General features: G+C 50.9%; 3 protein-coding genes and 1 pseudogene across 12 annotated transcripts; all 4 read right to left on the bottom strand.

Moving 5' to 3' along the window:
• Window positions 1-230: 230 nt before the first annotated feature.
• LOC125087775 (keratin-associated protein 4-4-like) lies at window positions 231-950 on the bottom strand. Of its 4 annotated transcripts, none has more exons than XM_047708425.1 (3): window positions 788-950; window positions 606-736; window positions 231-515 (listed from the first exon to the last, which is right to left on the bottom strand). In XM_047708425.1, exons 1-3 carry the CDS (start codon window positions 910-912, stop codon window positions 277-279), a joined length of 495 nt encoding a protein of 164 aa, XP_047564381.1. In that variant the 5' UTR covers window positions 913-950; the 3' UTR covers window positions 231-276. The 4 variants fall into 4 exon arrangements, with proteins under 4 accessions (XP_047564381.1, XP_047564382.1, XP_047564379.1 ...); XM_047708426.1 differs by having other exon boundaries at window positions 231-511; window positions 653-796; window positions 860-912; XM_047708423.1 differs by having other exon boundaries at window positions 231-736.
• Window positions 951-7,290: 6,340 nt separating this feature from the next.
• LOC125087779 (keratin-associated protein 4-4-like) lies at window positions 7,291-8,340 on the bottom strand. 4 transcript variants are annotated; one of them, XM_047708433.1, is made up of 3 exons: window positions 8,178-8,340; window positions 7,996-8,126; window positions 7,291-7,905 (listed from the first exon to the last, which is right to left on the bottom strand). In XM_047708433.1, exons 1-3 carry the CDS (start codon window positions 8,300-8,302, stop codon window positions 7,667-7,669), a joined length of 495 nt encoding a protein of 164 aa, XP_047564389.1. In that variant the 5' UTR covers window positions 8,303-8,340; the 3' UTR covers window positions 7,291-7,666. The 4 variants fall into 4 exon arrangements, with proteins under 4 accessions (XP_047564389.1, XP_047564390.1, XP_047564387.1 ...); XM_047708434.1 differs by having other exon boundaries at window positions 7,291-7,901; window positions 8,043-8,186; window positions 8,250-8,302; XM_047708431.1 differs by having other exon boundaries at window positions 7,291-8,126.
• Window positions 8,341-14,606: 6,266 nt separating this feature from the next.
• LOC125087776 (keratin-associated protein 4-4-like) lies at window positions 14,607-15,656 on the bottom strand. Of its 4 annotated transcripts, none has more exons than XM_047708429.1 (3): window positions 15,494-15,656; window positions 15,312-15,442; window positions 14,607-15,221 (listed from the first exon to the last, which is right to left on the bottom strand). In XM_047708429.1, the coding sequence occupies exons 1-3, from the start codon at window positions 15,616-15,618 to the stop codon at window positions 14,983-14,985; spliced, it is 495 nt and encodes a 164-aa protein (XP_047564385.1). In that variant the 5' UTR covers window positions 15,619-15,656; the 3' UTR covers window positions 14,607-14,982. The 4 variants fall into 4 exon arrangements, with proteins under 4 accessions (XP_047564385.1, XP_047564386.1, XP_047564383.1 ...); XM_047708430.1 differs by having other exon boundaries at window positions 14,607-15,217; window positions 15,359-15,502; window positions 15,566-15,618; XM_047708427.1 differs by having other exon boundaries at window positions 14,607-15,442.
• A 6,049-nt stretch (window positions 15,657-21,705) lies between these two features.
• On the bottom strand, window positions 21,706-22,928 carry LOC125086674 (keratin-associated protein 4-4-like; annotated as a pseudogene).
• Window positions 22,929-24,652: the final 1,724 nt, after the last annotated feature.

The following is a 24,652-nucleotide window of genomic DNA, read 5'->3' as shown; positions in this document are numbered from 1 at the left end:
GCTGAGAGATTTCAGAGAAAATGCAAGGTCCTTGGATTCCCTTGGGAGGGAGCTAGTAAGAAGGAGGCGGGGAGGAGGGTGTTGTTGGTGGGGAGTACATTTGGAGGCCACGTCAGTTGAAAGGGCGGCCGGAACTGAGGTTTGACAGTTGGCTTGTCAGGATTCCGCGCACAGTGGGACTACCTGAAGAAGATTGGTTGATGAAAGACAGCGGGGTGCCGGCCAGGATGCTCGGCAGCAGAAGCCACTAGAGCAGGTTGGGGAGCAGCAGGTGGTCTAGCAACAGCTGGGGCGGCAGCAGCTGGACACACAGCAGCTGGGGCGGCAGCAGGTGGTCCTGCAGCAGGTGGTTTGGCAGCAGGTGGGGCGGCAGCAGCTGGACCCACAGCAGCTGGGCCTGCAGCAGCTGGAACCGCAGCAGGAGGGGCGGCAGCAGCTGGACACACAGCAGCTGGGGCGGCAGCAGGTGGTCCTGCAGCAGGTGGTCTGGCAGCAGGTGGGGTGGCAGCAGCTAGAGGGGCAGCAGCAGGGCCTGCAGCAGCTGGAGCCACAGCAGCTGGAGCCACAGCAGGAGGGGCGGCAGCAGCTAGAGATGCAGCAGCTGGGCCTGCAGCAGCTGGAGCCACAGCAGGAGGGGCGGCAGCAGCTGGACACACAGCAGCTGGGGCGGCAGCAGGTGGTCCTGCAGCAGGTGGTCTGGCAGCAGGTGGGGCGGCAGCAGCTAGAGGTGCAGCAGCTGGGCCTGCAGCAGCTGGAGCCACAGCAGGAGGGCTGGCAGCAGCTGGACACACAGCAGCTGGGGCGGCAGCAGGTGGTCCTGCAGCAGGTGGTCTGGCAGCAGCTGGGGCGGCAGCAGGACTCCTCGCCACAGCCCTGGTCAGAGCAGACGGAGCCACAACAGGAGTTGACCATGGTGACAGAGGCTGGAGGTTCTGGGTAGGTTTCCAGGAAAGCGAAGGTCTTGAGTGTGGAAGTGTCTGTCCTCGTGCCGTGGCCTCTATATACTGCCCAAACCGGGTGATTTGTCAACACGTCTTCCTTGTTGTTGTTTACCCATTATTTGAGTAATTATCAGATGCACAGCAGTGTTTGTCTGAGTAATGGTTGATGCTCGTGGGACACAAATTTTCTTTTCTAGATGGGATCAATTCTGTCAGGTCTGCTTTTCCTCCTGACTCACACCACTGGCATCTTCTGGACCACTGTCTTCTCCTCTTCCTCGGCAGAGGGCTGTTACCTGATAGGTGGCATTTGCAATTACATTCTTCCTCTCCCCTCGTGTATCCCCTAGCAGGATGAGATCAGGGCCAACCTACCTCTGGTCGTGCATTTCTTCCAATGGTCAGTGGGGAGGAAATTCCATGTGCATAGGGTGGCATGTGGGAAGGGGCATGAGACAAGAGGAAAAGGCCCTGTAGTATGGGTCACTGTTGAGCAATGAGGAAGGGGACAGTTGTCTATGTGTGTGTGACGTTGTTGACCTCTGCCACGGGAATGGGTTTTCTGGGGGGTGTTTCTGTCTTTGGGTCACGTTGTCTACCCTAAAGCCGTGGCAGGCCAGTATCTGAATGGTTCCCGCCACTGCCCTGATTCGTAGTTCCGGAAGCGTTAAAGTTTGCGGTCACGTATCTTTGTGTTGCCTTTCTCCGGATGGTCTTTAGATTCTGAAAGACTTAGCCTCATCTTCATTCTTATGTCGTTCGTATTTAAAAATACTCTTCCACAGAACAGAAAGGAAATGTAGCAAAATCCGAACGTGCCTCTCCTCAGAATTTATCCCCAGACCTGGGAAAGGTACAGCACATTTGTGTGTGTTGGGGGGGGGGAGCGGGTGTCCACTGGAAATCAGAATGGATGTTAGTCAAGGTAACTTTGTTCAGTTACTGTTTCACCCGCTCCACTTAGCCATAGTCCAACGTTGGGATGCGGCAGTCATCGAAGGGCCCGTTAAATATGTCGGGACACATCCTCCAGGTTCTGATTACACGGGGAGCCTGAGGTTTGGCATTTCTGACAAGTACCCAGATGATGTTGATGTTGAAGTCCCAGGGACCATACTTAGAGACGTACTCCTTTATTCTGTTGGCTCGTGCTTTGAGCAAGTGCCTCCGTCAGGTTCCTCACCACTGCTTTTCGATTATAGGAAGCACCCCCCACCGCACACACACACAACTGCAATATGCCATGCAAAGAACCAGAAGAGCTCATAGTAGTGTCATTTAACTAAGTTTAAGGCAAAGTGGCCAAGATGACAATTTGTTAAAGACAGAGATTTATTCATAAAGAAATAATGTCGTCACTCTTTCTCATTTGCCTTTTATGGTTGATTTTCTGTTTTTGGTGGACTTTACACACAGTGAAGTTAAAAAATCCTGTGTGTAGTCATCCATAGTGGTGAATTTTGATATACAGAAGCCCATCCGTGTAATGCCCGCATCTATCGGGATAGAGCATTTCCATTTTCCTGGACGGGCGCCACCTGCCCTTTAGTAACGTCCTGTCAGTCACAGAGGTGATTGCTGTTTCAGTAGGTTTTCTTTTACCATGGGTCTCTTTTGATCTGGAACATCAAACAGACACTACATCTAGGTCTAGTGTGCGGGCTTGTGTGTGTTTGTATGTGTGAGTGTGTGTGTGTGTGTGTGTGTGTGTGTGTGTGTGTACATACTATTCATATAGTCTGCAGAATTTCTCTTAGGTTGGGCACCATTGACTTGGCTTCTGCCTGTAAGAATCACTAATGTTGATGCACATGTATCACTACTTCAGTCAGCGCCGTCCTAGTGACGTACCAAGACTCCTTTGAAGTCATAGCTTTAAATTTCATGGTAGGGTGACCATCCATCCCTAAAGGTAAGCTTTCGTTTTAAATCTTAAATAGAGTATGGATTTCAGTTCACCCTAAATTTTTAAACAATTCTTTCATCTGATGGAAAATGCATAGGACTGAAAAACATGTGACCTATACGAGCATAAGATACAAAACAGTTATGGAGCAAATATTTGTATAGCCAAAGCTTGAGTCACAAAACAGAAGTTTGTTGCCACCAAGAAGGCTCTTGATATGTCCTTTGTTGACCAGAGTTGTTTTTTCCATGCTACAGATGATTACCGTGCTGATTTTTCAAGTAACGTTTTCATTCATTTTCCTTATGGTTTTATTAGGTAGGTATGCACACCTAAACAACATAGCTTGATTTTTATATGTTTCTGATTTTTAAAAAGAGAATTCTGATTTGATTCTTTCACTCAGTATTATGGAAGAGTTCTGGTAGGCAGACTCCAAGATGGCCTTAAAGATGCTATCCACCGCTTGGTGTTCACGGTCTCCTGTATTTCCCTCCCGTCAAGTAACGTGCTTCTAAACCATGGCAGATGGCACCATCAAGGGGCTGAGTTACCAAGGACCTTGACTTTCATCTCAAAGCCAACCCTTTCTCTCTCTCTCTCTCTCTCTCTGGCTTTGATGAAGCCTGGTACAATGTGGGAGAGATCCTTGCAGCAGAGAACTGAGCACGGTCTCCATTGACCATCCAGCAAGGAAGCAAGGTCCCCACTCTAGCGGCCCTCAAGGAACTGAATCCCGCCAGTGAGCATGTAAGTGAAGGGAGAAGTGGCTTCTTCCCCAGTGGAGCCCTCACCTGACACCCCAGTGCCAGGCAGCACCTTGCGTGCAGCCCTGGGAGACCCTGTGAAATGGAGGGTCTCGGTGGGCCGTACCTACCGAGATATCGGATCCACAGAAACTGAGATCATAAATGAGTGTCACTTGAAACTGCTAAATTTTGCGGTAATACTGTGTAAGAATGGATAACCAGAACAAATTCATCTAGGACGACTGCACACACAGGTGAGAAAGGAGGAATGAAAAAGTGCAGAGAAGGGGCGCCTGGGAGGCTCAGCGAGTTAAGCCTCTGTCTTGGGCTCAGGTCACGATCTCGGGGTCCTGGGATCAAGCCCCGCATTGGGCTCTCTGCTCAGCAGAGAGCCTACTTCCCTCTCTCTCTGCCTGGTACTCTGCCTACTTGTGATCTCTCTCTGTCTCTCTGTCCCTGTCTCTGTCTCTGTCTCTCTCTCTCTCTCTCTGTCTAATAAATAAATAAATAAATAAATAAATAATCTTTAAAAACAAACAAACAAACCAACAAAGAACTGCACAGAGAATGAGAAGTGCTAAAACTGATGTAGTCCTAAAGCCAGAAAGTCGAAGTGGCCTCGATTCCCCAGGAGAGATCTGGGGGCACTCTGTTTACTAAGATATCCAGGAGTGATCAAGTATCGGTGTCAGCAGGTCACTGAGGTAGTACTGCCTATTCTCTGAAGTGAGAGGTTGTGTTGGGATTGCTGGGACCAGGAATATGCTCCCTAGGAATAATGGGAGGATAATATCCCTGAATGGCCAAGTCCAGATGGCAGCATTTAACTCTAGGAAGTAATGTGTGTATTATTATGTGATGGCCAATCAGAGTGGAATGCCAAGGTTCAGAATGATGTGAAACCCTCAGGGACCTAACAATATGGATCATAGGGCATGGTGTCTGTCATAATAGGATATAGGCAGCCGGGGGCTGGGGAGGTGGACGTGACTCCTGGGGGGCTCAGTCGGTTCAGCTTCTGCCTTTGGCTCAGGTCATGGTCCTGGAGGGCTGGGATGGAGTCCTGCCTCGGGCTCCCTGCTCAGTTGAGAGTCAGCTTCTCCATCAGCCCCTCACCCTGACTGGGCTTGGTCTCTCTCCATCTCGGTCTCTGTGTCTGTCTCTCTTTCTCCCCCTGGAACAGTCAAACAGGATATAGGTAGCCAAATACTGTGCACCTTTGTGTGTGTGCACACACACACACACAACACACACACACAGAGGTGTCTGTGTGTGTGTGTGTGTGTGTTGTGTGTGTGTGTTGTGTGTGTTGTGTGTGTGTGTGTCATTAAAAGAGCTTAAGAATAAAAGAACAAAGGCCGAGGTCCTTGATCCCAGTGGAAGGTCATGATCCCTGACGCAGTTTGAAGACCTCAGGCTGTTCTCAGACCTATTAACCCATCAATGGAGAGACCAGTCTTTTTGGATGAAGGACCCCAGGAAGTGTATATCATAGAATTTCCTTAGTCCTTGCCCAAGAATCTGTAGCCATTGGCCCATGGGAATCTGGAATACTCATATGTTGGCAGGCTGTTGGACATGGGATCTGTGTTGAACTGGACTGCGGGATATCCAAAACCTTTGATGGCCCCTGTGTGAATACACGGATCTAGAGGTTAGAGTGCAAGGAGAAGTTTCCACATCATCTTCATCCCGGTGATCCATTTGGGGGAATTTGTGCCCCCTTCTCCTCTAATTGTAGGCTGTGTGCATCTAGGGGTCGTGTCTCCAGGAGAGGAAAGCTAGCTTGAGGGGAACATGGTCAAATGTGATTGGTATGAAAATGCTGGCTGGCACCTTATCCCTTTGGGTTTCTAGTGTTGGGAAATCATCAAGCACAGAAGGGAGCTCTGGGAGCCATTAGGAAGATGTTTAGCATTGAGCTGATCTACAGGAGCATTCTTGGTATTCCTATTCCCAGGATCAACCGCCGATGAGCAAGTAGTGTAGCCTGAAGAGGACATAGGAATCATGGGCTCAGCACTCTCAGGGATGGGGTTTGAGGTCAGTGCCCCCAGGCAAGTCAGCTAAAGGAGCAGAGGAGCCACCCTCTAACTCCCTGTCTTGTAAGTTTTTCTAGAAGTGGTGGCAGACCCCATGGAGCGGGGTTAATGAGAGCAATCCATAGACATGAGCAGAGGCAGGGGTAGATATGGATATTCATTCGGGCGTCTTTTGCCTTAAATGCCCTGATCCACACGCTAGTGCAGAGTATGGGCTACGCATGGCTCACACTGTTTGCGCACACTGTTCTGCAGGGAATTGTGTCAGCCTAGGGGTGGACCACAGCTGGATGTCTGACCCCTCCCTTCTTTCTACGCACCAGGGGTTGTCCGTGGCTAGTGATACGTGATGTAGGAGTACATAGGCTCAACCCCCTTGCCTCTAAGAGGAGCAGTCCCCTACCCCAGTCCACCACACCCCTCATCTGTGGGGTCGGAACGTGGGGGTGGAATTGGAGGGAAACCACATTTTGCATTCGTTCCTTTTAGACCCCTGATAAGTCTCCCTCCGTTTCTTTCTTTTTTTTTTTTTTAAATGATTTTATTTACTTTTTTGAGAGAGAAACAGTGAGAGAGAGCCTGAGAGGCGAGACGTTCAGAGGGAGAGGCAGACTTGCCATGGAGCTGGGAGCCCAATGCGGGACTCGATCCCGGGACTCCGGGACCATGACCTGAGCCAAAGACAGTTGCTTAACCAACTGAGCCACCCAGGTGCCCTCTCCCTCTGTTTCTTACGCATTTCTCCCGAGAGCTCTCCCTTGCACATCGTGTTTTAGTCTCTGGTTTTCCGAGTGCGGTGTAAGCATCACAGATGGGGGCAGTTCCCCTCAAACAGGCCTCCTCTAGGGAGACAGCTCCTAACATGGTGGTCTGAGTTCCTCACGGGAGAGTGTCCTGTCCCTCAGGACAGTAAAGAATGATACTTTAGGAATTGGAGACTAATAGTCTAAGACCAAGTGTGCAAATACTGTAGGAAGAAACAGCATATAGTGAAAAGATTAGGTGCTTCAGTGAAGATTCATGTTCAGGGGTGGCCTGCCACCACGGTTACCGTGCCGGTTGTATGGGAATGTTTTGAAGGCCCTGATCCTGAGCTCCGGAAGGCTGGCGTTAGGGTGATGTCAGGAGCAGACTCCGACAACAGAGGTCTGAGAGCAAGTAGTTTGTTTGGGAGGTGATCTCAAGAAGGGCCGTAGGGAACGTGAGAAGTGATCCAGGGAAGGGACGGAAGCCAATCCAGAATGATTTCCAGAGCAGGTAAGCCCTGTAGGCAGCTGAGGTGCAGTCCTGGCTGAGGCCCCCGGTCTCACACCCCCCACCTCGAGGGGAAAGGGGCTAAAGGGGCTAGAGCACTTCATCCACCGAGTGCTGCCCACTGGTTGAGGACTTCTCCTAGAGACTTCCTCTCCCTAGCTGTGGCCTGCCAAGAATTGCCTCCCTCATCTAGACAAAGGGCTCAGCAGAGAGCAGCGGGTGCTTGCTATAAACCACCAGGGTCGATGTCAGCATGGAGAGTGCTGAGGGGATAGAGGTGGAAATCCTAAAGTCGTCTGCGGTGGACTCCCCTTTCTGCAGGGAGCACCAGAAATACCACCGACCTGCTAAGGATAACAGTTCACGAGGGAAAAATAATGAGACACAAGGCCCTTCGATCTGTATGCCTGGAGACGTTCAGGTTTATTTGAGGTATAGGAGCATCTCTGTATGAGGAAACCTGGCAGGAAAGAAGAGTGTGATTGGGATGACACGCTGGCTGAGAGATTTCAGAGAAAATGCAAGGTCCTTGGATTCCCTTGGGAGGGAGCTAGTAAGAAGGAGGCGGGGAGGAGGGTGTTGTTGGTGGGGAGTACATTTGGAGGCCACGTCAGTTGAAAGGGCGGCCGGAACTGAGGTTTGACAGTTGGCCTGTCAGGATTCCGCGCACAGTGGGACTACCTGAGGAAGATTGGTTGATGAAAGACAGCGGGGTGCCGGCCAGGATGCTCGGCAGCAGAAGCCACTAGAGCAGGTTGGGGAGCAGCAGGTGGTCTAGCAACAGCTGGGGCGGCAGCAGCTGGACACACAGCAGCTGGGGCGGCAGCAGGTGGTCCTGCAGCAGGTGGTCTGGCAGCAGGTGGGGCGGCAGCAGCTGGACCCACAGCAGCTGGGCCTGCAGCAGCTGGAACCGCAGCAGGAGGGGCGGCAGCAGCTGGACACACAGCAGCTGGGGCGGCAGCAGGTGGTCCTGCAGCAGGTGGTCTGGCAGCAGGTGGGGTGGCAGCAGCTAGAGGGGCAGCAGCAGGGCCTGCAGCAGCTGGAGCCACAGCAGCTGGAGCCACAGCAGGAGGGGCGGCAGCAGCTAGAGATGCAGCAGCTGGGCCTGCAGCAGCTGGAGCCACAGCAGGAGGGGCGGCAGCAGCTGGACACACAGCAGCTGGGGCGGCAGCAGGTGGTCCTGCAGCAGGTGGTCTGGCAGCAGGTGGGGCGGCAGCAGCTAGAGGTGCAGCAGCTGGGCCTGCAGCAGCTGGAGCCACAGCAGGAGGGCTGGCAGCAGCTGGACACACAGCAGCTGGGGCGGCAGCAGGTGGTCCTGCAGCAGGTGGTCTGGCAGCAGCTGGGGCGGCAGCAGGACTCCTCGCCACAGCCCTGGTCAGAGCAGACGGAGCCACAACAGGAGTTGACCATGGTGACAGAGGCTGGAGGTTCTGGGTAGGTTTCCAGGAAAGCGAAGGTCTTGAGTGTGGAAGTGTCTGTCCTCGTGCCGTGGCCTCTATATACTGCCCAAACCGGGTGATTTGTCAACACGTCTTCCTTGTTGTTGTTTACCCATTATTTGAGTAATTATCAGATGCACAGCAGTGTTTGTCTAAGTAATGGTTGATGCTCGTGGGACACAAATTTTCTTTTCTAGATGGGATCAATTCTGTCAGGTCTGCTTTTCCTCCTGACTCACACCACTGGCATCTTCTGGACCACTGTCTTCTCCTCTTCCTCGGCAGAGGGCTGTTACCTGATAGGTGGCATTTGCAATTACATTCTTCCTCTCCCCTCGTGTATCCCCTAGCAGGATGAGATCAGGGCCAACCTACCTCTGGTCGTGCATTTCTTCCAATGGTCAGTGGGGAGGAAATTCCATGTGCATAGGGTGGCATGTGGGAAGGGGCATGAGACAAGAGGAAAAGGCCCTGTAGTATGGGTCACTGTTGAGCAATGAGGAAGGGGACAGTTGTCTATGTGTGTGTGACGTTGTTGACCTCTGCCACGGGAATGGGTTTTCTGGGGGGTGTTTCTGTCTTTGGGTCACGTTGTCTACCCTAAAGCCGTGGCAGGCCAGTATCTGAATGGTTCCCGCCACTGCCCTGATTCGTAGTTCCGGAAGCGTTAAAGTTTGCGGTCACGTATCTTTGTGTTGCCTTTCTCCGGATGGTCTTTAGATTCTGAAAGACTTAGCCTCATCTTCATTCTTATGTCGTTCGTATTTAAAAATACTCTTCCACAGAACAGAAAGGAAATGTAGCAAAATCCGAACGTGCCTCTCCTCAGAATTTATCCCCAGACCTGGGAAAGGTACAGCACATTTGTGTGTGTTGGGGGGGGGGGGAGCGGGTGTCCACTGGAAATCAGAATGGATGTTAGTCAAGGTAACTTTGTTCAGTTACTGTTTCGCCCGCTCCACTTAGCCATAGTCCAACGTTGGGATGCGGCAGTCATCGAAGGGCCCGTTAAATATGTCGGGACACATCCTCCAGGTTCTGATTACACGGGGAGCCTGAGGTTTGGCATTTCTGACAAGTACCCAGATGATGTTGATGTTGAAGTCCCAGGGACCATACTTAGAGACGTACTCCTTTATTCTGTTGGCTCGTGCTTTGAGCAAGTGCCTCCGTCAGGTTCCTCACCACTGCTTTTCGATTATAGGAAGCACCCCCCACCGCACACACACACAACTGCAATATGCCATGCAAAGAACCAGAAGAGCTCATAGTAGTGTCATTTAACTAAGTTTAAGGCAAAGTGGCCAAGATGACAATTTGTTAAAGACAGAGATTTATTCATAAAGAAATAATGTCGTCACTCTTTCTCATTTGCCTTTTATGATTGATTTTCTGTTTTTGGTGGACTTTACACACAGTGAAGTTAAAAATCCTGTGTGTAGTCATCCATAGTGGTGAATTTTGATATACAGAAGCCCATCCGTGTAATGCCCGCATCTATCGGGATAGAGCATTTCCATTTTCCTGGACGGGCGCCACCTGCCCTTTAGTAACGTCCTGTCAGTCACAGAGGTGATTGCTGTTTCAGTAGGTTTTCTTTTACCATGGATCTCTTTTGATCTGGAACATCAAACAGACACTACATCTAGGTCTAGTGTGCGGGCTTGTGTGTGTTGGTGTGTGTGTGTGTGTGAGTGAGTGAGTGTGTGTGTGTGTGTGTGTGTACATACTATTCATATAGTCTGCAGAATTTCTCTTAGGTTGGGCACCATTGACTTGGCTTCTGCCTGTAAGCATCACTCATGTTGATGCACATGTATCACTACTTCAGTCAGCGCCGTCCTAGTGACGTACCAAGACTCCTTTGAAGTCATAGCTTTAAATTTCATGGTAGGGTGACCATCCATCCCTAAAGGTAAGCTTTCGTTTTAAATCTTAAATAGAGTATGGATTTCAGTTCACCCTAAATTTTTAAACAATTCTTTCATCTGATGGAAAATGCATAGGACTGAAAACATGTGACCTATACGAGTATAAGATACAAAACAGTTATGGAGCAAATATTTGTATAGCCAAAGCTTGAGTCACAAAACAGAAGTTTGTTGCCACCAAGAAGGCTCTTGATATGTCCTTTGTTGACCAGAGTTGTTTTTTCCATGCTACAGATGATTACCGTGCTGATTTTTCAAGTAACGTTTTCATTCATTTTCCTTATGGTTTTATTAGGTAGGTATGCACACCTAAACAACAAAGCTTGATTTTTATATGTTTCTGATTTTTAAAAAGAGAATTCTGATTTGATTCTTTCACTCAGTATTATGGAAGAGTTCTGGTAGGCAGACTCCAAGATGGCCTTCAAGATGCTATCCACCGCTTGGTGTTCACGGTCTCCTGTATTTCCCTCCCGTCAAGTAACGTGCTTCTAAACCATGGCAGATGGCACCATCAAGGGGCTGAGTTACCAAGGACTGGGACTTTCATCTCAAAGCCAACCCTTTCTCTCTCTCTCTCTCTCTGGCTTTGATGAAGCCTGGTACAATGTGGGAGAGATCCTTGCAGCAGAGAACTGAGCACGGTCTCCATTGACCATCCAGCAAGGAAGCAAGGTCCCCACTCTAGCGGCCCTCAAGGAACTGAATCCCGCCAGTGAGCACGTAAGTGAAGGGAGAAGTGGCTTCTTCCCTAGTGGAGCCCTCACCTGAGACCCCAGTTCCAGGCAGCACCTTGCGTGCAGCCCTGGGAGACCCTGTGAAATGGAGGGTCTCGGTGGGCCGTACCTACCGAGATATCGGATCCACAGAAACTGAGATCATAAATGAGTGTCACTTGAAACTGCTAAATTTTGCGGTAATACTGTGTAAGAATGGATAACCAGAACAAATTCATCTAGGACGACTGCACACACAGGTGAGAAAGGAGGAATGAAAAAGTGCAGAGAAGGGGCGCCTGGGAGGCTCAGCGAGTTAAGCCTCTGTCTTGGGCTCAGGTCACGATCTCGGGGTCCTGGGATCAAGCCCCGCATTGGGCTCTCTGCTCAGCAGAGAGCCTACTTCCCTCTCTCTCTGCCTGGTACTCTGCCTACTTGTGATCTCTCTCTGTCTCTCTGTCCCTGTCTCTGTCTCTGTCTCTCTCTCTCTCTCTCTGTCTAATAAATAAATAAATAAATAAATAATCTTTAAAAACAAACAAACAAACAAACAAAGAACCGCTCAGAGAATGAGAAGAGCTAAAACTAATGTAGTCCTAAAGCCAGAAAGTTGAAGTGGCCTCGATTCCCTAGGAGAGATCTGGGGGCACTCTGTTTACTAAGATATCCAGGAGTGATCAAGTATCGGTGTCAGCAGGTCACTGAGGTAGTACTGCCTATTCTCTGAAGTGAGAGGTTGTGTTGGGATTGCTGGGACCAGGAATATGCTCCCTAGGAATAATGGGAGGATAATATCCCTGAATGGCCAAGTCCAGATGGCAGCATTTAACTCTAGGAAGTAATGTGTGTATTATTATGTGATGGCCAATCAGAGTGGAATGCCAAGGTTCAGAATGATGTGAAACCCTCAGGGACCTAACGATATGGATCATAGGGCATGGTGTCTGTCATAATAGGATATAGGCAGCCGGGGGCTGGGGAGGTGGACGTGGCTCCTGGGGGGCTCAGTCGGTTCAGCTTCTGCCTTTGGCTCAGGTCATGGTCCTGGAGGGCTGGGATGGAGTCCTGCCTCGGGCTCCCTGCTCAGTTGAGAGTCAGCTTCTCCATCAGCCCCTCACCCTGACTGGGCTTGGTCTCTCTCCATCTCGGTCTCTGTGTCTGTCTCTCTTTCTCCCCCTGGAACAGTCAAACAGGATATAGGTAGCCAAATACTGTGCACCTTTGTGTGTGTGTGTTGTGTGTGTTGTGTGTGTGTGTGTCTTTAAAAGAGCTTAAGAATAAAAGAACAAAGGCCGAGGTCCTTGATCCCAGTGGAAGGTCATGATCCCTGACGCAGTTTGAAGACCTCAGGCTGTTCTCAGACCTATTAACCCATCAATGGAGAGACCAGTCTTTTTGGATGAAGGACCCCAGGAAGTGTATATCATAGAATTTCCTTAGTCCTTGCCCAAGAATCTGTAGCCATTGGCCCATGGGAATCTGGAATACTCATATGTTGGCAGGCTGTTGGACATGGGATCTGTGTTGAACTGGACTGCGGGATATCCAAAACCTTTGATGGCCCCTGTGTGAATACACGGATCTAGAGGTTAGAGTGCAAGGAGAAGTTTCCACATCATCTTTATCCCGGTGATCCATTTGGGGGAATTTGTGCCCCCTTCTCCTCTAATTGTAGGCTGTGTGCATCTAGGGGTCGTGTCTCCAGGAGAGGAAAGCTAGCTGAGGGGAACATGGTCAAATGTGATTGGTATGAAAATGCTGGCTGGCACCTTATCCCTTTGGGTTTCTAGTGTTGGGAAATCATCAAGCACAGAAGGGAGCTCTGGGAGCCATTAGGAAGATGTTTAGCATTGAGCTGATCTACAGGAGCATTCTTGGTATTCCTATTCCCAGGATCAACCGCCGATGAGCAAGTAGTGTAGCCTGAAGAGGACATAGGAATCATGGGCTCAGCACTCTCAGGGATGGGGTTTGAGGTCAGTGCCCCCAGGCAAGTCAGCTAAAGGAGCAGAGGAGCCACCCTCTAACTCCCTGTCTTGTAAGTTTTTCTAGAAGTGGTGGCAGACCCCATGGAGCGGGGTTAATGAGAGCAATCCATAGACATGAGCAGAGGCAGGGGTAGATATGGATATTCATTCGGGCGTCTTTTGCCTTAAATGCCCTGATCCACACGCTAGTGCAGAGTATGGGCTACGCATGGCTCACACTGTTTGCGCACACTGTTCTGCAGGGAATTGTGTCAGCCTAGGGGTGGACCACAGCTGGATGTCTGACCCCTCCCTTCTTTCTACGCACCAGGGGTTGTCCGTGGCTAGTGATACGTGATGTAGGAGTACATAGGCTCAACCCCCTTGCCTCTAAGAGGAGCAGAGTCCCCTACCCCAGTCCACCACACCCCTCATCAGTGGGGTCGGAACGTGGGGGTGGAATTGGAGGGAAACCACATTTTGCATTCGTTCCTTTTAGACCCCTGATAAGTCTCCCTCCGTTTCTTTCTTTTTTTTTTTTTAAATGATTTTATTTACTTTTTTGAGAGAGAAACAGTGAGAGAGAGCCTGAGAGGCGAGACGTTCAGAGGGAGAGGCAGACTTGCCATGGAGCTGGGAGCCCGATGCGGGACTCGATCCCGGGACTCCGGGACCATGACCTGAGCCAAAGACAGTTGCTTAACCAACTGAGCCACCCAGGTGCCCTCTCCCTCTGTTTCTTACGCATTTCTCCCGAGAGCTCTCCCTTGCACATCGTGTTTTAGTCTCTGGTTTTCTGAGTGTGGTGTAAGCATCTCAGATGGGGGCAGTTCCCCTCAAACAGGCCTCCTCTAGGGAGACAGCTCCTAACATGGGGGTCTGAGTTCCTCACGGGAGAGTGTCCTGTCCCTCAGGACAGTAAAGAATGATACTTTAGGAATTGGAGACTAATAGTCTAAGACCAAGTGTGCAAATACTGTAGGAAGAAACAGCATATAGTGAAAAGATTAGGTGCTTCAGTGGAGATTCATGTTCAGGGGTGGCCTGCCACCACGGTTACCGTGCTGGTTGTATGGGAATGTTTTGAAGGCCCTGATCCTGAGCTCCGGAAGGCTGGCGTTAGGGTGATGTCAGGAGCAGACTCCGACAACAGAGGTCTGAGAGCAAGTAGTTTGTTTGGGAGGTGATCTCAAGAAGGGCCGTAGGGAACGTGAGAAGTGATCCAGGGAAGGGACGGAAGCCAATCCAGAATGATTTCCAGAGCAGGTAAGCCCTGTAGGCAGCTGAGGTGCAGTCCTGGCTGAGGCCCCCGGTCTCACACCCCCTACCTCGAGGGGAAAGGGGCTAAAGGGGCTAGAGCACTTCATCCACCGAGTGCTGCCCACTGGTTGAGGACTTCTCCTAGAGACTTCCTCTCCCTAGCTGTGGCCTGCCAAGAATTGCCTCCCTCATCTAGACAAAGGGCTCAGCAGAGAGCAGCGGGTGCTTGCTATAAACCACCAGGGTCGATGTCAGCATGGAGAGTGCTGAGGGGATAGAGGTGGAAATCCTAAAGTCGTCTGCGGTGGACTCCCCTTTCTGCAGGGAGCACCAGAAATACCACCGACCTGCTAAGGATAACAGTTCACGAGGGAAAAATAATGAGACACAAGGCCCTTCGATCTGTATGCCTGGAGACGTTCAGGTTTATTTGAGGTATAGGAGCATCTCTGTATGAGGAAACCTGGCAGGAAAGAAGAGTGTGATTGGGATGACACGCTGGCTGAGAGATTTCAGAGAAAATGCAAGGTCCTTGGATTCCCTTGGGAGGGAGCTAGTAAGAAGGAGGCGGGGAGGAGGGTGTTGTTGGTGGGGAGTACATTTGGAGGCCACGTCAGTTGAAAGGGCGGCCGGAACTGAGGTTTGACAGTTGGCCTGTCAGGATTCCGCGCACAGTGGGACTACCTGAGGAAGATTGGTTGATGAAAGACAGCGGGGTGCCGGCCAGGATGCTCGGCAGCAGAAGCCACTAGAGCAGGTTGGGGAGCAGCAGGTGGTCTAGCAACAGCTGGGGCGGCAGCAGCTGGACACACAGCAGCTGGGGCGGCAGCAGGTGGTCCTGCAGCAGGTGGTCTGGCAGCAGGTGGGGCGGCAGCAGCTGGACCCACAGCAGCTGGGCCTGCAGCAGCTGGAACCGCAGCAGGAGGGGCGGCAGCAGCTGGACACACAGCAGCTGGGGCGGCAGCAGGTGGTCCTGCAGCAGGTGGTCTGGCAGCAGGTGGGGTGGCAGCAGCTAGAGGGGCAGCAGCAGGGCCTGCAGCAGCTGGAGCCACAGCAGCTGGAGCCACAGCAGGAGGGGCGGCAGCAGCTAGAGATGCAGCAGCTGGGCCTGCAGCAGCTGGAGCCACAGCAGGAGGGGCGGCAGCAGCTGGACACACAGCAGCTGGGGCGGCAGCAGGTGGTCCTGCAGCAGGTGGTCTGGCAGCAGGTGGGGCGGCAGCAGCTAGAGGTGCAGCAGCTGGGCCTGCAGCAGCTGGAGCCACAGCAGGAGGGCTGGCAGCAGCTGGACACACAGCAGCTGGGGCGGCAGCAGGTGGTCCTGCAGCAGGTGGTCTGGCAGCAGCTGGGGCGGCAGCAGGACTCCTCGCCACAGCCCTGGTCAGAGCAGACGGAGCCACAACAGGAGTTGACCATGGTGACAGAGGCTGGAGGTTCTGGGTAGGTTTCCAGGAAAGCGAAGGTCTTGAGTGTGGAAGTGTCTGTCCTCGTGCCGTGGCCTCTATATACTGCCCAAACCGGGTGATTTGTCAACACGTCTTCCTTGTTGTTGTTTACCCATTATTTGAGTAATTATCAGATGCACAGCAGTGTTTGTCTAAGTAATGGTTGATGCTCGTGGGACACAAATTTTCTTTTCTAGATGGGATCAATTCTGTCAGGTCTGCTTTTCCTCCTGACTCACACCACTGGCATCTTCTGGACCACTGTCTTCTCCTCTTCCTCGGCAGAGGGCTGTTACCTGATAGGTGGCATTTGCAATTACATTCTTCCTCTCCCCTCGTGTATCCCCTAGCAGGATGAGATCAGGGCCAACCTACCTCTGGTCGTGCATTTCTTCCAATGGTCAGTGGGGAGGAAATTCCATGTGCATAGGGTGGCATGTGGGAAGGGGCATGAGACAAGAGGAAAAGGCCCTGTAGTATGGGTCACTGTTGAGCAATGAGGAAGGGGACAGTTGTCTATGTTTGTGTGACGTTGTTGACCTCTGCCACGGGAATGGGTTTTCTGGGGGGTGTTTCTGTCTTTGGGTCACGTTGTCTACCCTAAAGCCGTGGCAGGCCAGTATCTGAATGGTTCCCGCCACTGCCCTGATTCGTAGTTCCGGAAGCGTTAAAGTTTGCGGTCACGTATCTTTGTGTTGCCTTTCTCCGGATGGTCTTTAGATTCTGAAAGACTTAGCCTCATCTTCATTCTTATGTCGTTCGTATTTAAAAATACTCTTCCACAGAACAGAAAGGAAATGTAGCAAAATCCGAACGTGCCTCTCCTCAGAATTTATCCCCAGACCTGGGAAAGGTACAGCACATTTGTGTGTGTTGGGGGGGGGGGGAGCGGGTGTCCACTGGAAATCAGAATGGATGTTAGTCAAGGTAACTTTGTTCAGTTACTGTTTCGCCCGCTCCACTTAGCCATAGTCCAACGTTGGGATGCGGCAGTCATCGAAGGGCCCGTTAAATATGTCGGGACACATCCTCCAGGTTCTGATTACACGGGGAGCCTGAGGTTTGGCATTTCTGACAAGTACCCAGATGATGTTGATGTTGAAGTCCCAGGGACCATACTTAGAGACGTACTCCTTTATTCTGTTGGCTCGTGCTTTGAGCAAGTGCCTCCGTCAGGTTCCTCACCACTGCTTTTCGATTATAGGAAGCACCCCCCACCGCACACACACACAACTGCAATATGCCATGCAAAGAACCAGAAGAGCTCATAGTAGTGTCATTTAACTAAGTTTAAGGCAAAGTGGCCAAGATGACAATTTGTTAAAGACAGAGATTTATTCATAAAGAAATAATGTCGTCACTCTTTCTCATTTGCCTTTTATGATTGATTTTCTGTTTTTGGTGGACTTTACACACAGTGAAGTTAAAAAATCCTGTGTGTAGTCATCCATAGTGGTGAATTTTGATATACAGAAGCCCATCCGTGTAATGCCCGCATCTATCGGGATAGAGCATTTCCATTTTCCTGGACGGGCGCCACCTGCCCTTTAGTAACGTCCTGTCAGTCACAGAGGTGATTGCTGTTTCAGTAGGTTTTCTTTTACCATGGATCTCTTTTGATCTGGAACATCAAACAGACACTACATCTAGGTCTAGTGTGCGGGCTTGTGTGTGTTGGTGTGTGTGTGTGTGTGAGTGAGTGAGTGTGTGTGTGTGTGTGTGTACATACTATTCATATAGTCTGCAGAATTTCTCTTAGGTTGGGCACCATTGACTTGGCTTCTGCCTGTAAGCATCACTCATGTTGATGCACATGTATCACTACTTCAGTCAGCGCCGTCCTAGTGACGTACCAAGACTCCTTTGAAGTCATAGCTTTAAATTTCATGGTAGGGTGACCATCCATCCCTAAAGGTAAGCTTTCGTTTTAAATCTTAAATAGAGTTATGGATTTCAGTTCACCCTAAATTTTTAAACAATTCTTTCATCTGATGGAAAATGCATAGGACTGAAAAACATGTGACCTATACGAGTATAAGATACAAAACAGTTATGGAGCAAATATTTGTATAGCCAAAGCTTGAGTCACAAACAGAAGTTTGTTGCCACCAAGAAGGCTCTTGATATGTCCTTTGTTGACCAGAGTTGTTTTTTCCATGCTACAGATGATTACCGTGCTGATTTTTCAAGTAACGTTTTCATTCATTTTCCTTATGGTTTTATTAGGTAGGTATGCACACCTAAACAACAAAGCTTGATTTTTATATGTTTCTGATTTTTAAAAGAGAATTCTGATTTGATTCTTTCACTCAGTATTATGGAAGAGTTCTGGTAGGCAGACTCCAAGATGGCCTTCAAGATGCTATCCACCGCTTGGTGTTCACGGTCTCCTGTATTTCCCTCCCGTCAAGTAACGTGCTTCTAAACCATGGCAGATGGCACCATCAAGGGGCTGAGTTACCAAGGACTGGGACTTTCATCTCAAAGCCAACCCTTTCTCTCTCTCTCTCTCTCTGGCTTTGATGAAGCCTGGTACAATGTGGGAGAGATCCTTGCAGCAGAGAACTGAGCACGGTCTCCATTGACCATCCAGCAAGGAAGCAAGGTCCCCACTCTAGCGGCCCTCAAGGAACTGAATCCCGCCAGTGAGCACGTAAGTGAAGGGAGAAGTGGCTTCTTCCCTAGTGGAGCCCTCACCTGAGACCCCAGTTCCAGGCAGCACCTTGCGTGCAGCCCTGGGAGACCCTGTGAAATGGAGGGTCTCGGTGGGCCGTACCTACCGAGATATCGGATCCACAGAAACTGAGATCATAAATGAGTGTCACTTGAAACTGCTAAATTTTGCGGTAATACTGTGTAAGAATGGATAACCAGAACAAATTCATCTAGGACGACTGCACACACAGGTGAGAAAGGAGGAATGAAAAAGTGCAGAGAAGGGGCGCCTGGGAGGCTCAGCGAGTTAAGCCTCTGTCTTGGGCTCAGGTCACGATCTCGGGGTCCTGGGATCAAGCCCCGCATTGGGCTCTCTGCTCAGCAGAGAGCCTACTTCCCTCTCTCTCTGCCTGGTACTCTGCCTACTTGTGATCTCTCTCTGTCTCTCTGTCCCTGTCTCTGTCTCTGTCTCTCTCTCTCTCTCTCTGTCTAATAAATAAATAAATAAATAAATAATCTTTAAAAACAAACAAACAAACAAACAAAGAACCGCTCAGAGAATGAGAAGAGCTAAAACTAATGTAGTCCTAAAGCCAGAAAGTCGAAGTGGCCTCGATTCCCTAGGAGAGATCTGGGGGCACTCTGTTTACTAAGATATCCAGGAGTGATCAAGTATCGGTGTCAGCAGGTCACTGAGGTAGTACTGCCTATTCTCTGAAGTGAGAGGTTGTGTTGGATTGCTGGGACCAGGAATATGCTCCCTAGGAATAATGGGAGGATAATATCCCTGAATGGCCAAGTCCAGATGGCAGCATTTAACTCTAGGAAGTAATGTGTGTATTATTATGTGATGGCCAATCAGAGTGGAATGCCAAGGTTCAGAATGATGTGAAACCCTCAGGGACCTAACAATATGGATCATAGGGCATGGTGTCTGTCATAATAGGATATAGGCAGCCGGGGGCTGGGGAGGTGGACGTGGCTCCTGGGGGGCTCAGTCGGTTCAGCTTCTGCCTTTGGCTCAGGTCATGGTCCTGGAGGGCTGGGATGGAGTCCTGCCTCGGGCTCCCTGCTCAGTTGAGAGTCAGCTTCTCCATCAGCCCCTCACCCTGACTGGGCTTGGTCTCTCTCCATCTCGGTCTCTGTGTCTGTCTCTCTTTCTCCCCCTGGAACAGTCAAACAGGATATAGGTAGCCAAATACTGTGCACCTTTGTGTGTGTGTGTTGTGTGTGTTGTGTGTGTGTGTCTTTAAAAGAGCTTAAGAATAAAAGAACAAAGGCCGAGGTCCTTGATCCCAGTGGAAGGTCATGATCCCTGACGCAGTTTGAAGACCTCAGGCTGTTCTCAGACCTATTAACCCATCAATGGAGAGACCAGTCTTTTTGGATGAAGGACCCCAGGAAGTGTATATCATAGAATTTCCTTAGTCCTTGCCCAAGAATCTGTAGCCATTGGCCCATGGGAATCTGGAATACTCATATGTTGGCAGGCTGTTGGACATGGGATCTGTGTTGAACTGGACTGCGGGATATCCAAAACCTTTGATGGCCCCTGTGTGAATACACGGATCTAGAGGTTAGAGTGCAAGGAGAAGTTTCCACATCATCTTTATCCCGGTGATCCATTTGGGGGAATTTGTGCCCCCTTCTCCTCTAATTGTAGGCTGTGTGCATCTAGGGGTCGTGTCTCCAGGAGAGGAAAGCTAGCTGAGGGGAACATGGTCAAATGTGATTGGTATGAAAATGCTGGCTGGCACCTTATCCCTTTGGGTTTCTAGTGTTGGGAAATCATCAAGCACAGAAGGGAGCTCTGGGAGCCATTAGGAGATGTTTAGCATTGAGCTGATCTACAGGAGCATTCTTGGTATTCCTATTCCCAGGATCAACCGCCGATGAGCAAGTAGTGTAGCCTGAAGAGGACATAGGAATCATGGGCTCAGCACTCTCAGGGATGGGGTTTGAGGTCAGTGCCCCCAGGCAAGTCAGCTAAAGGAGCAGAGGAGCCACCCTCTAACTCCCTGTCTTGTAAGTTTTTCTAGAAGTGGTGGCAGACCCCATGGAGCGGGGTTAATGAGAGCAATCCATAGACATGAGCAGAGGCAGGGGTAGATATGGATATTCATTCGGGCGTCTTTTGCCCTTAAATGCCCTGATCCACACGCTAGTGCAGAGTATGGGCTACGCATGGCTCACACTGTTTGCGCACACTGTTCTGCAGGGAATTGTGTCAGCCTAGGGGTGGACCACAGCTGGATGTCTGACCCCTCCCTTCTTTCTACGCACCAGGGGTTGTCCGTGGCTAGTGATACGTGATGTAGGAGTACATAGGCTCAACCCCCTTGCCTCTAAGAGGAGCAGAGTCCCCTACCCCAGTCCACCACACCCCTCATCAGTGGGGTCGGAACGTGGGGGTGGAATTGGAGGGAAACCCATTTTGCATTCGTTCCTTTTAGACCCCTGATAAGTCTCCCTCCGTTTCTTTCTTTTTTTTTTTTAAATGATTTTATTTACTTTTTTGAGAGAGAAACAGTGAGAGAGAGCCTGAGAGGCGAGACGTTCAGAGGGAGAGGCAGACTTGCCATGGAGCTGGGAAGCCCGATGCGGGACTCGATCCCGGGACTCCGGGACCATGACCTGAGCCAAAGACAGTTGCTTAACCAACTGAGCCACCCAGGTGCCCTCTCCCTCTGTTTCTTACGCATTTCTCCCGAGAGCTCTCCCTTGCACATCGTGTTTTAGTCTCTGGTTTTCTGAGTGTGGTGTAAGCATCTCAGATGGGGGCAGTTCCCCTCAAACAGGCCTCCTCTAGGGAGACAGCTCCTTAATGGGGGTCTGAGTTCCTCACGGGAGAGTGTCCTGTCCCTCAGGACAGTAAAGAATGATACTTTAGGAATTGGAGACTAATAGTCTAAGACCAAGTGTGCAAATACTGTAGGAAGAAACAGCATATAGTGAAAAGATTAGGTGCTTCAGTGGAGATTCATGTTCAGGGGTGGCCTGCCACCACGGTTACCGTGCTGGTTGTATGGGAATGTTTTGAAGGCCCTGATCCTGAGCTCCGGAAGGCTGGCGTTAGGGTGATGTCAGGAGCAGACTCCGACAACAGAGGTCTGGAGCAAGTAGTTTGTTTGGGAGGTGATCTCAAGAAGGGCCGTAGGGAACGTGAGAAGTGATCCAGGGAAGGGACGGGAAGCCAATCCAGAATGATTTCCAGAGCAGGTAAGCCCTGTTAGGCAGCTGAGGGCAGTCATGGCTGAGGCCCCCGGTCTCACACCCCCTACCTCGAGGGGAAGGGGCTAAAGGGCTAGAGCACTTCATCCACCGAGTGCTGCCACTGGTTGAGGGACTTCTCCTAGAGACTTCCTCTCCCTAGCTGTGGCATGCCAAGAATTGCCTCCCTCATCTAGACAAAGGGCTCAGCAGAGAGCAGCGGGTGCTTGCTATAAACCACCAGGGTCGATGTCAGCATGGAGAGTGCTGAGGGGATAGAGGTGGAAATCCTAAAGTCGTCTGCGGTGGACTCCCCTTTCTGCAGGGAGCACCAGAAATACCACCGACCTGCTAAGGATAACAGTTCACGAGGGAAAAATAATGAGACACAGGCCCTTCGATCTGTATGCCTGGAGACGTTCAGGTTTATTTGAGGTATAGGAGCATCTCTGTATGAGGAAACCTGGCAGGAAAGAAGAGTGTGATTGGGATGACACGCTGGCTGAGAGATTTCAGAGAAAATGCAAGGTCCTTGGATTCCCTTGGGAGGGAGCTAGTAAGAAGGAGGCGGGGAGGAGGGTGTTGTTGGTGGGGAGTACATTTGGAGGCCACGTCAGTTGAAAGGGCGGCCGGAACTGAGGTTTGACAGTTGGCCTGTCAGGATTCCGCGCACAGTGGGACTACCTGAGGAAGATTGGTTGATGAAAGACAGCGGGGTGCCGGCCAGGATGCTCGGCAGCAGAAGCCACTAGAGCAGGTTGGGGAGCAGCAGGTGGTCTAGCAACAGCTGGGGCCGGCAGCAGCTGGACACACAGCAGCTGGTGGCGGCAGCAGGTGGTCCTGCAGCAGGTGGTCTGGCAGCAGGTGGGGCGGGCAGCAGCTGGGCACCCAGCAGCTGGGCCTGCAGCAGCTGGAACCGCAGCAGGAGGGGCGGCAGCAGCTGGACACACAGCAGCTGGGGCGGCAGCAGGTGGTCCTGCAGCGGTGGTCTGGCAGCAGGTGGGGTGGCAGCAGCTAGAGGGGCAGCAGCAGGGCCTGCAGCAGCTGGAGCCACAGCAGCTGGAGCCACAGCAGGAGGGGCGGCAGCAGCTAGAGATGCAGCAGCTGGGCCGCAGCAGCTGGAGCCACAGCAGGAGGGGCGGCAGCAGCTGGACACACAGCAGCTGGGGCGGCAGCAGGTGGTCCTGCAGCAGGTGGTCTGGCAGCAGGTGGGGCGGGCAGCAGCTAGAGGTGCAGCAGCTGGGCCTGCAGCAGCTGGAGCCACAGCAGGAGGGCTGGCAGCAGCTGGACACACAGCAGCTGGGGCCGGCAGCAGGTGGGCCTGCAGCAGCTGGTCTGGCAGCAGCTGGGGCGGCAGCAGGACTCCTCGCCACAGCCCTGGTCAGAGCAGACGGAGCCACAACAGGAGTTGACCATGGTGACAGAGGCTGGAGGTTCTGGGTAGGTTTCCAGGAAAGCGAAGGTCTTGAGTGTGGAAGTGTCTGTCCTCGTGCCGTGGCCTCTATATACTGCCCAAACCGGGTGATTTGTCAACACGTCTTCCTTGTTGTTGTTTACCCATTATTTGAGTAATTATCAGATGCACAGCAGTGTTTGTCTAAGTAATGGTTGATGCCCGTGGGACACAAATTTTCTTTTCTAGATGGGATCAATTCTGTCAGGTCTGCTTTTCCTCCTGAATCACACCACTGGCATCTTCTGGACCACTGTCTTCTCCTCTTCCTCGGCAGAGGGCTGTTACCTGATAGGTGGCATTTGCAATTACATTCTTCCTCTCCCCCTCGTGTATCCCCTAGCAGGATGAGATCAGGGCCAACCTACCTCTGGTCGTGCATTTCTTCCAATGGTCAGTGGGGAGGAAATTCCATGTGCATAGGGTGGCCTGTGGGAAGGGGCATGAGACAAGAGGAAAAGGCCCTGTAGTATGGGTCACTGTTGAGCAATGAGGAAGGGGACAGTGTGTCTATGTGTGTGTGACGTTGTTGACCTCTGCCACGGGAATGGGTTTTCTGGGGGGTGTTTCTGTCTTTGGGTCACGTTGTCTACCCTAAAGCCGTGGCAGGCCAGTATCTGAATGGTTCCCGCCACTGCCCTGATTCGTAGTTCCGGAAGCGTTAAAGTTGGCGGTCACGTATCTTTGTGTTGCCTTTCTCCGGATGGTCTTTAGATTCTGAAAGACTTAGCCTCATCTTCATTCTTATGTCGTTCGTATTTAAAAATACTCTTCCACAGAACAGAAAGGAAATGTAGCAAAATCCGAACGTGCCTCTCCTCAGAATTTATCCCCAGACCTGGAAAGGTACAGCACATTTGTGTGTGTGTGGGGGGGGGAGCGGGTGTCCACTGGAAATCGGAATGGATGTTAGTCAAGGTAACTTTGTTCAGTTACTGTTTCGCCCGCTCCACTTAGCCATAGTCCAACGTTGGGATGCGGCAGTCATCGAAGGGCCCATTAAATATGTCGGGACACATCCTCCAGGTTCTGATTACACGGGGAGCCTGAGGTTTGGCATTTCTGACAAGTACCCAGATGATGTTGATGTTGAAGTCCCAGGGACCATACTTAGAGACGTACTCCTTTATTCTGTTGGCTCGTGCTTTGAGCAAGTGCCTCCGTCAGGTTCCTCACCACTGCTTTTCGATTATAGGAAGCACCCCCCACCGCACACACACACAACTGCAATATGCCATGCAAAGAACCAGAAGAGCTCATAGTAGTGTCATTTAACTAAGTTTAAGGCAAAGTGGCCAAGATGACAATTGTTAAAGACAGAGATTTATTCATAAAGAAATAATGTCGTCACTCTTTCTCATTTGCCTTTTATGTTGATTTTCTGTTTTTGGTGGACTTTACACACAGTGAAGTTAAAAAATCCTGTGTGTAGTCATCCATAGTGGTGAATTTTGATATACAGAAGCCCATCCGTGTAATGCCCGCATCTATCGGATAGAGCATTTCCATTTTCCTGGACGGGCGCCACCTGCCCTTTAGTAACGTCCTGTCAGTCACAGAGGTGATTGCTGTTTCAGTAGGTTTTCTTTTACCATGGATCTCTTTTGATCTGGAACATCAAACAGACACTACATCTAGGTCTAGTGTGCGGGCTGTGTGTGGGTGTGTGGTGTGTGTGGGTGTGTGA

This window comes from Lutra lutra, chromosome 16, assembly GCF_902655055.1.
Source record: "Lutra lutra chromosome 16, mLutLut1.2, whole genome shotgun sequence".
Classification (NCBI taxonomy): Eukaryota; Metazoa; Chordata; class Mammalia; order Carnivora; family Mustelidae; genus Lutra; species Lutra lutra.
This window is presented reverse-complemented; position numbering and strand designations above follow the sequence as displayed.

Excerpts from the sequence above, each read along its gene's own strand:
- LOC125087775 (XM_047708423.1), bottom strand. The coding sequence starts at position 912 with ATGGTCAACTCCTGTTGTGGCTCCGTCTGCTCTGACCAGGGCTGTGGC. Across the intron at positions 737-787 it reads TGCCGCCCCAGCTGCTGTGT|CTGCTGCACCTCTAGCTGCT; the intron begins GTCCAGCTGCTG and ends CTGCAGGCCCAG.
- LOC125087779 (XM_047708431.1), bottom strand. The coding sequence starts at position 8,302 with ATGGTCAACTCCTGTTGTGGCTCCGTCTGCTCTGACCAGGGCTGTGGC. Across the intron at positions 8,127-8,177 it reads TGCCGCCCCAGCTGCTGTGT|CTGCTGCACCTCTAGCTGCT; the intron begins GTCCAGCTGCTG and ends CTGCAGGCCCAG.
- LOC125087776 (XM_047708427.1), bottom strand. The coding sequence starts at position 15,618 with ATGGTCAACTCCTGTTGTGGCTCCGTCTGCTCTGACCAGGGCTGTGGC. Across the intron at positions 15,443-15,493 it reads TGCCGCCCCAGCTGCTGTGT|CTGCTGCACCTCTAGCTGCT; the intron begins GTCCAGCTGCTG and ends CTGCAGGCCCAG.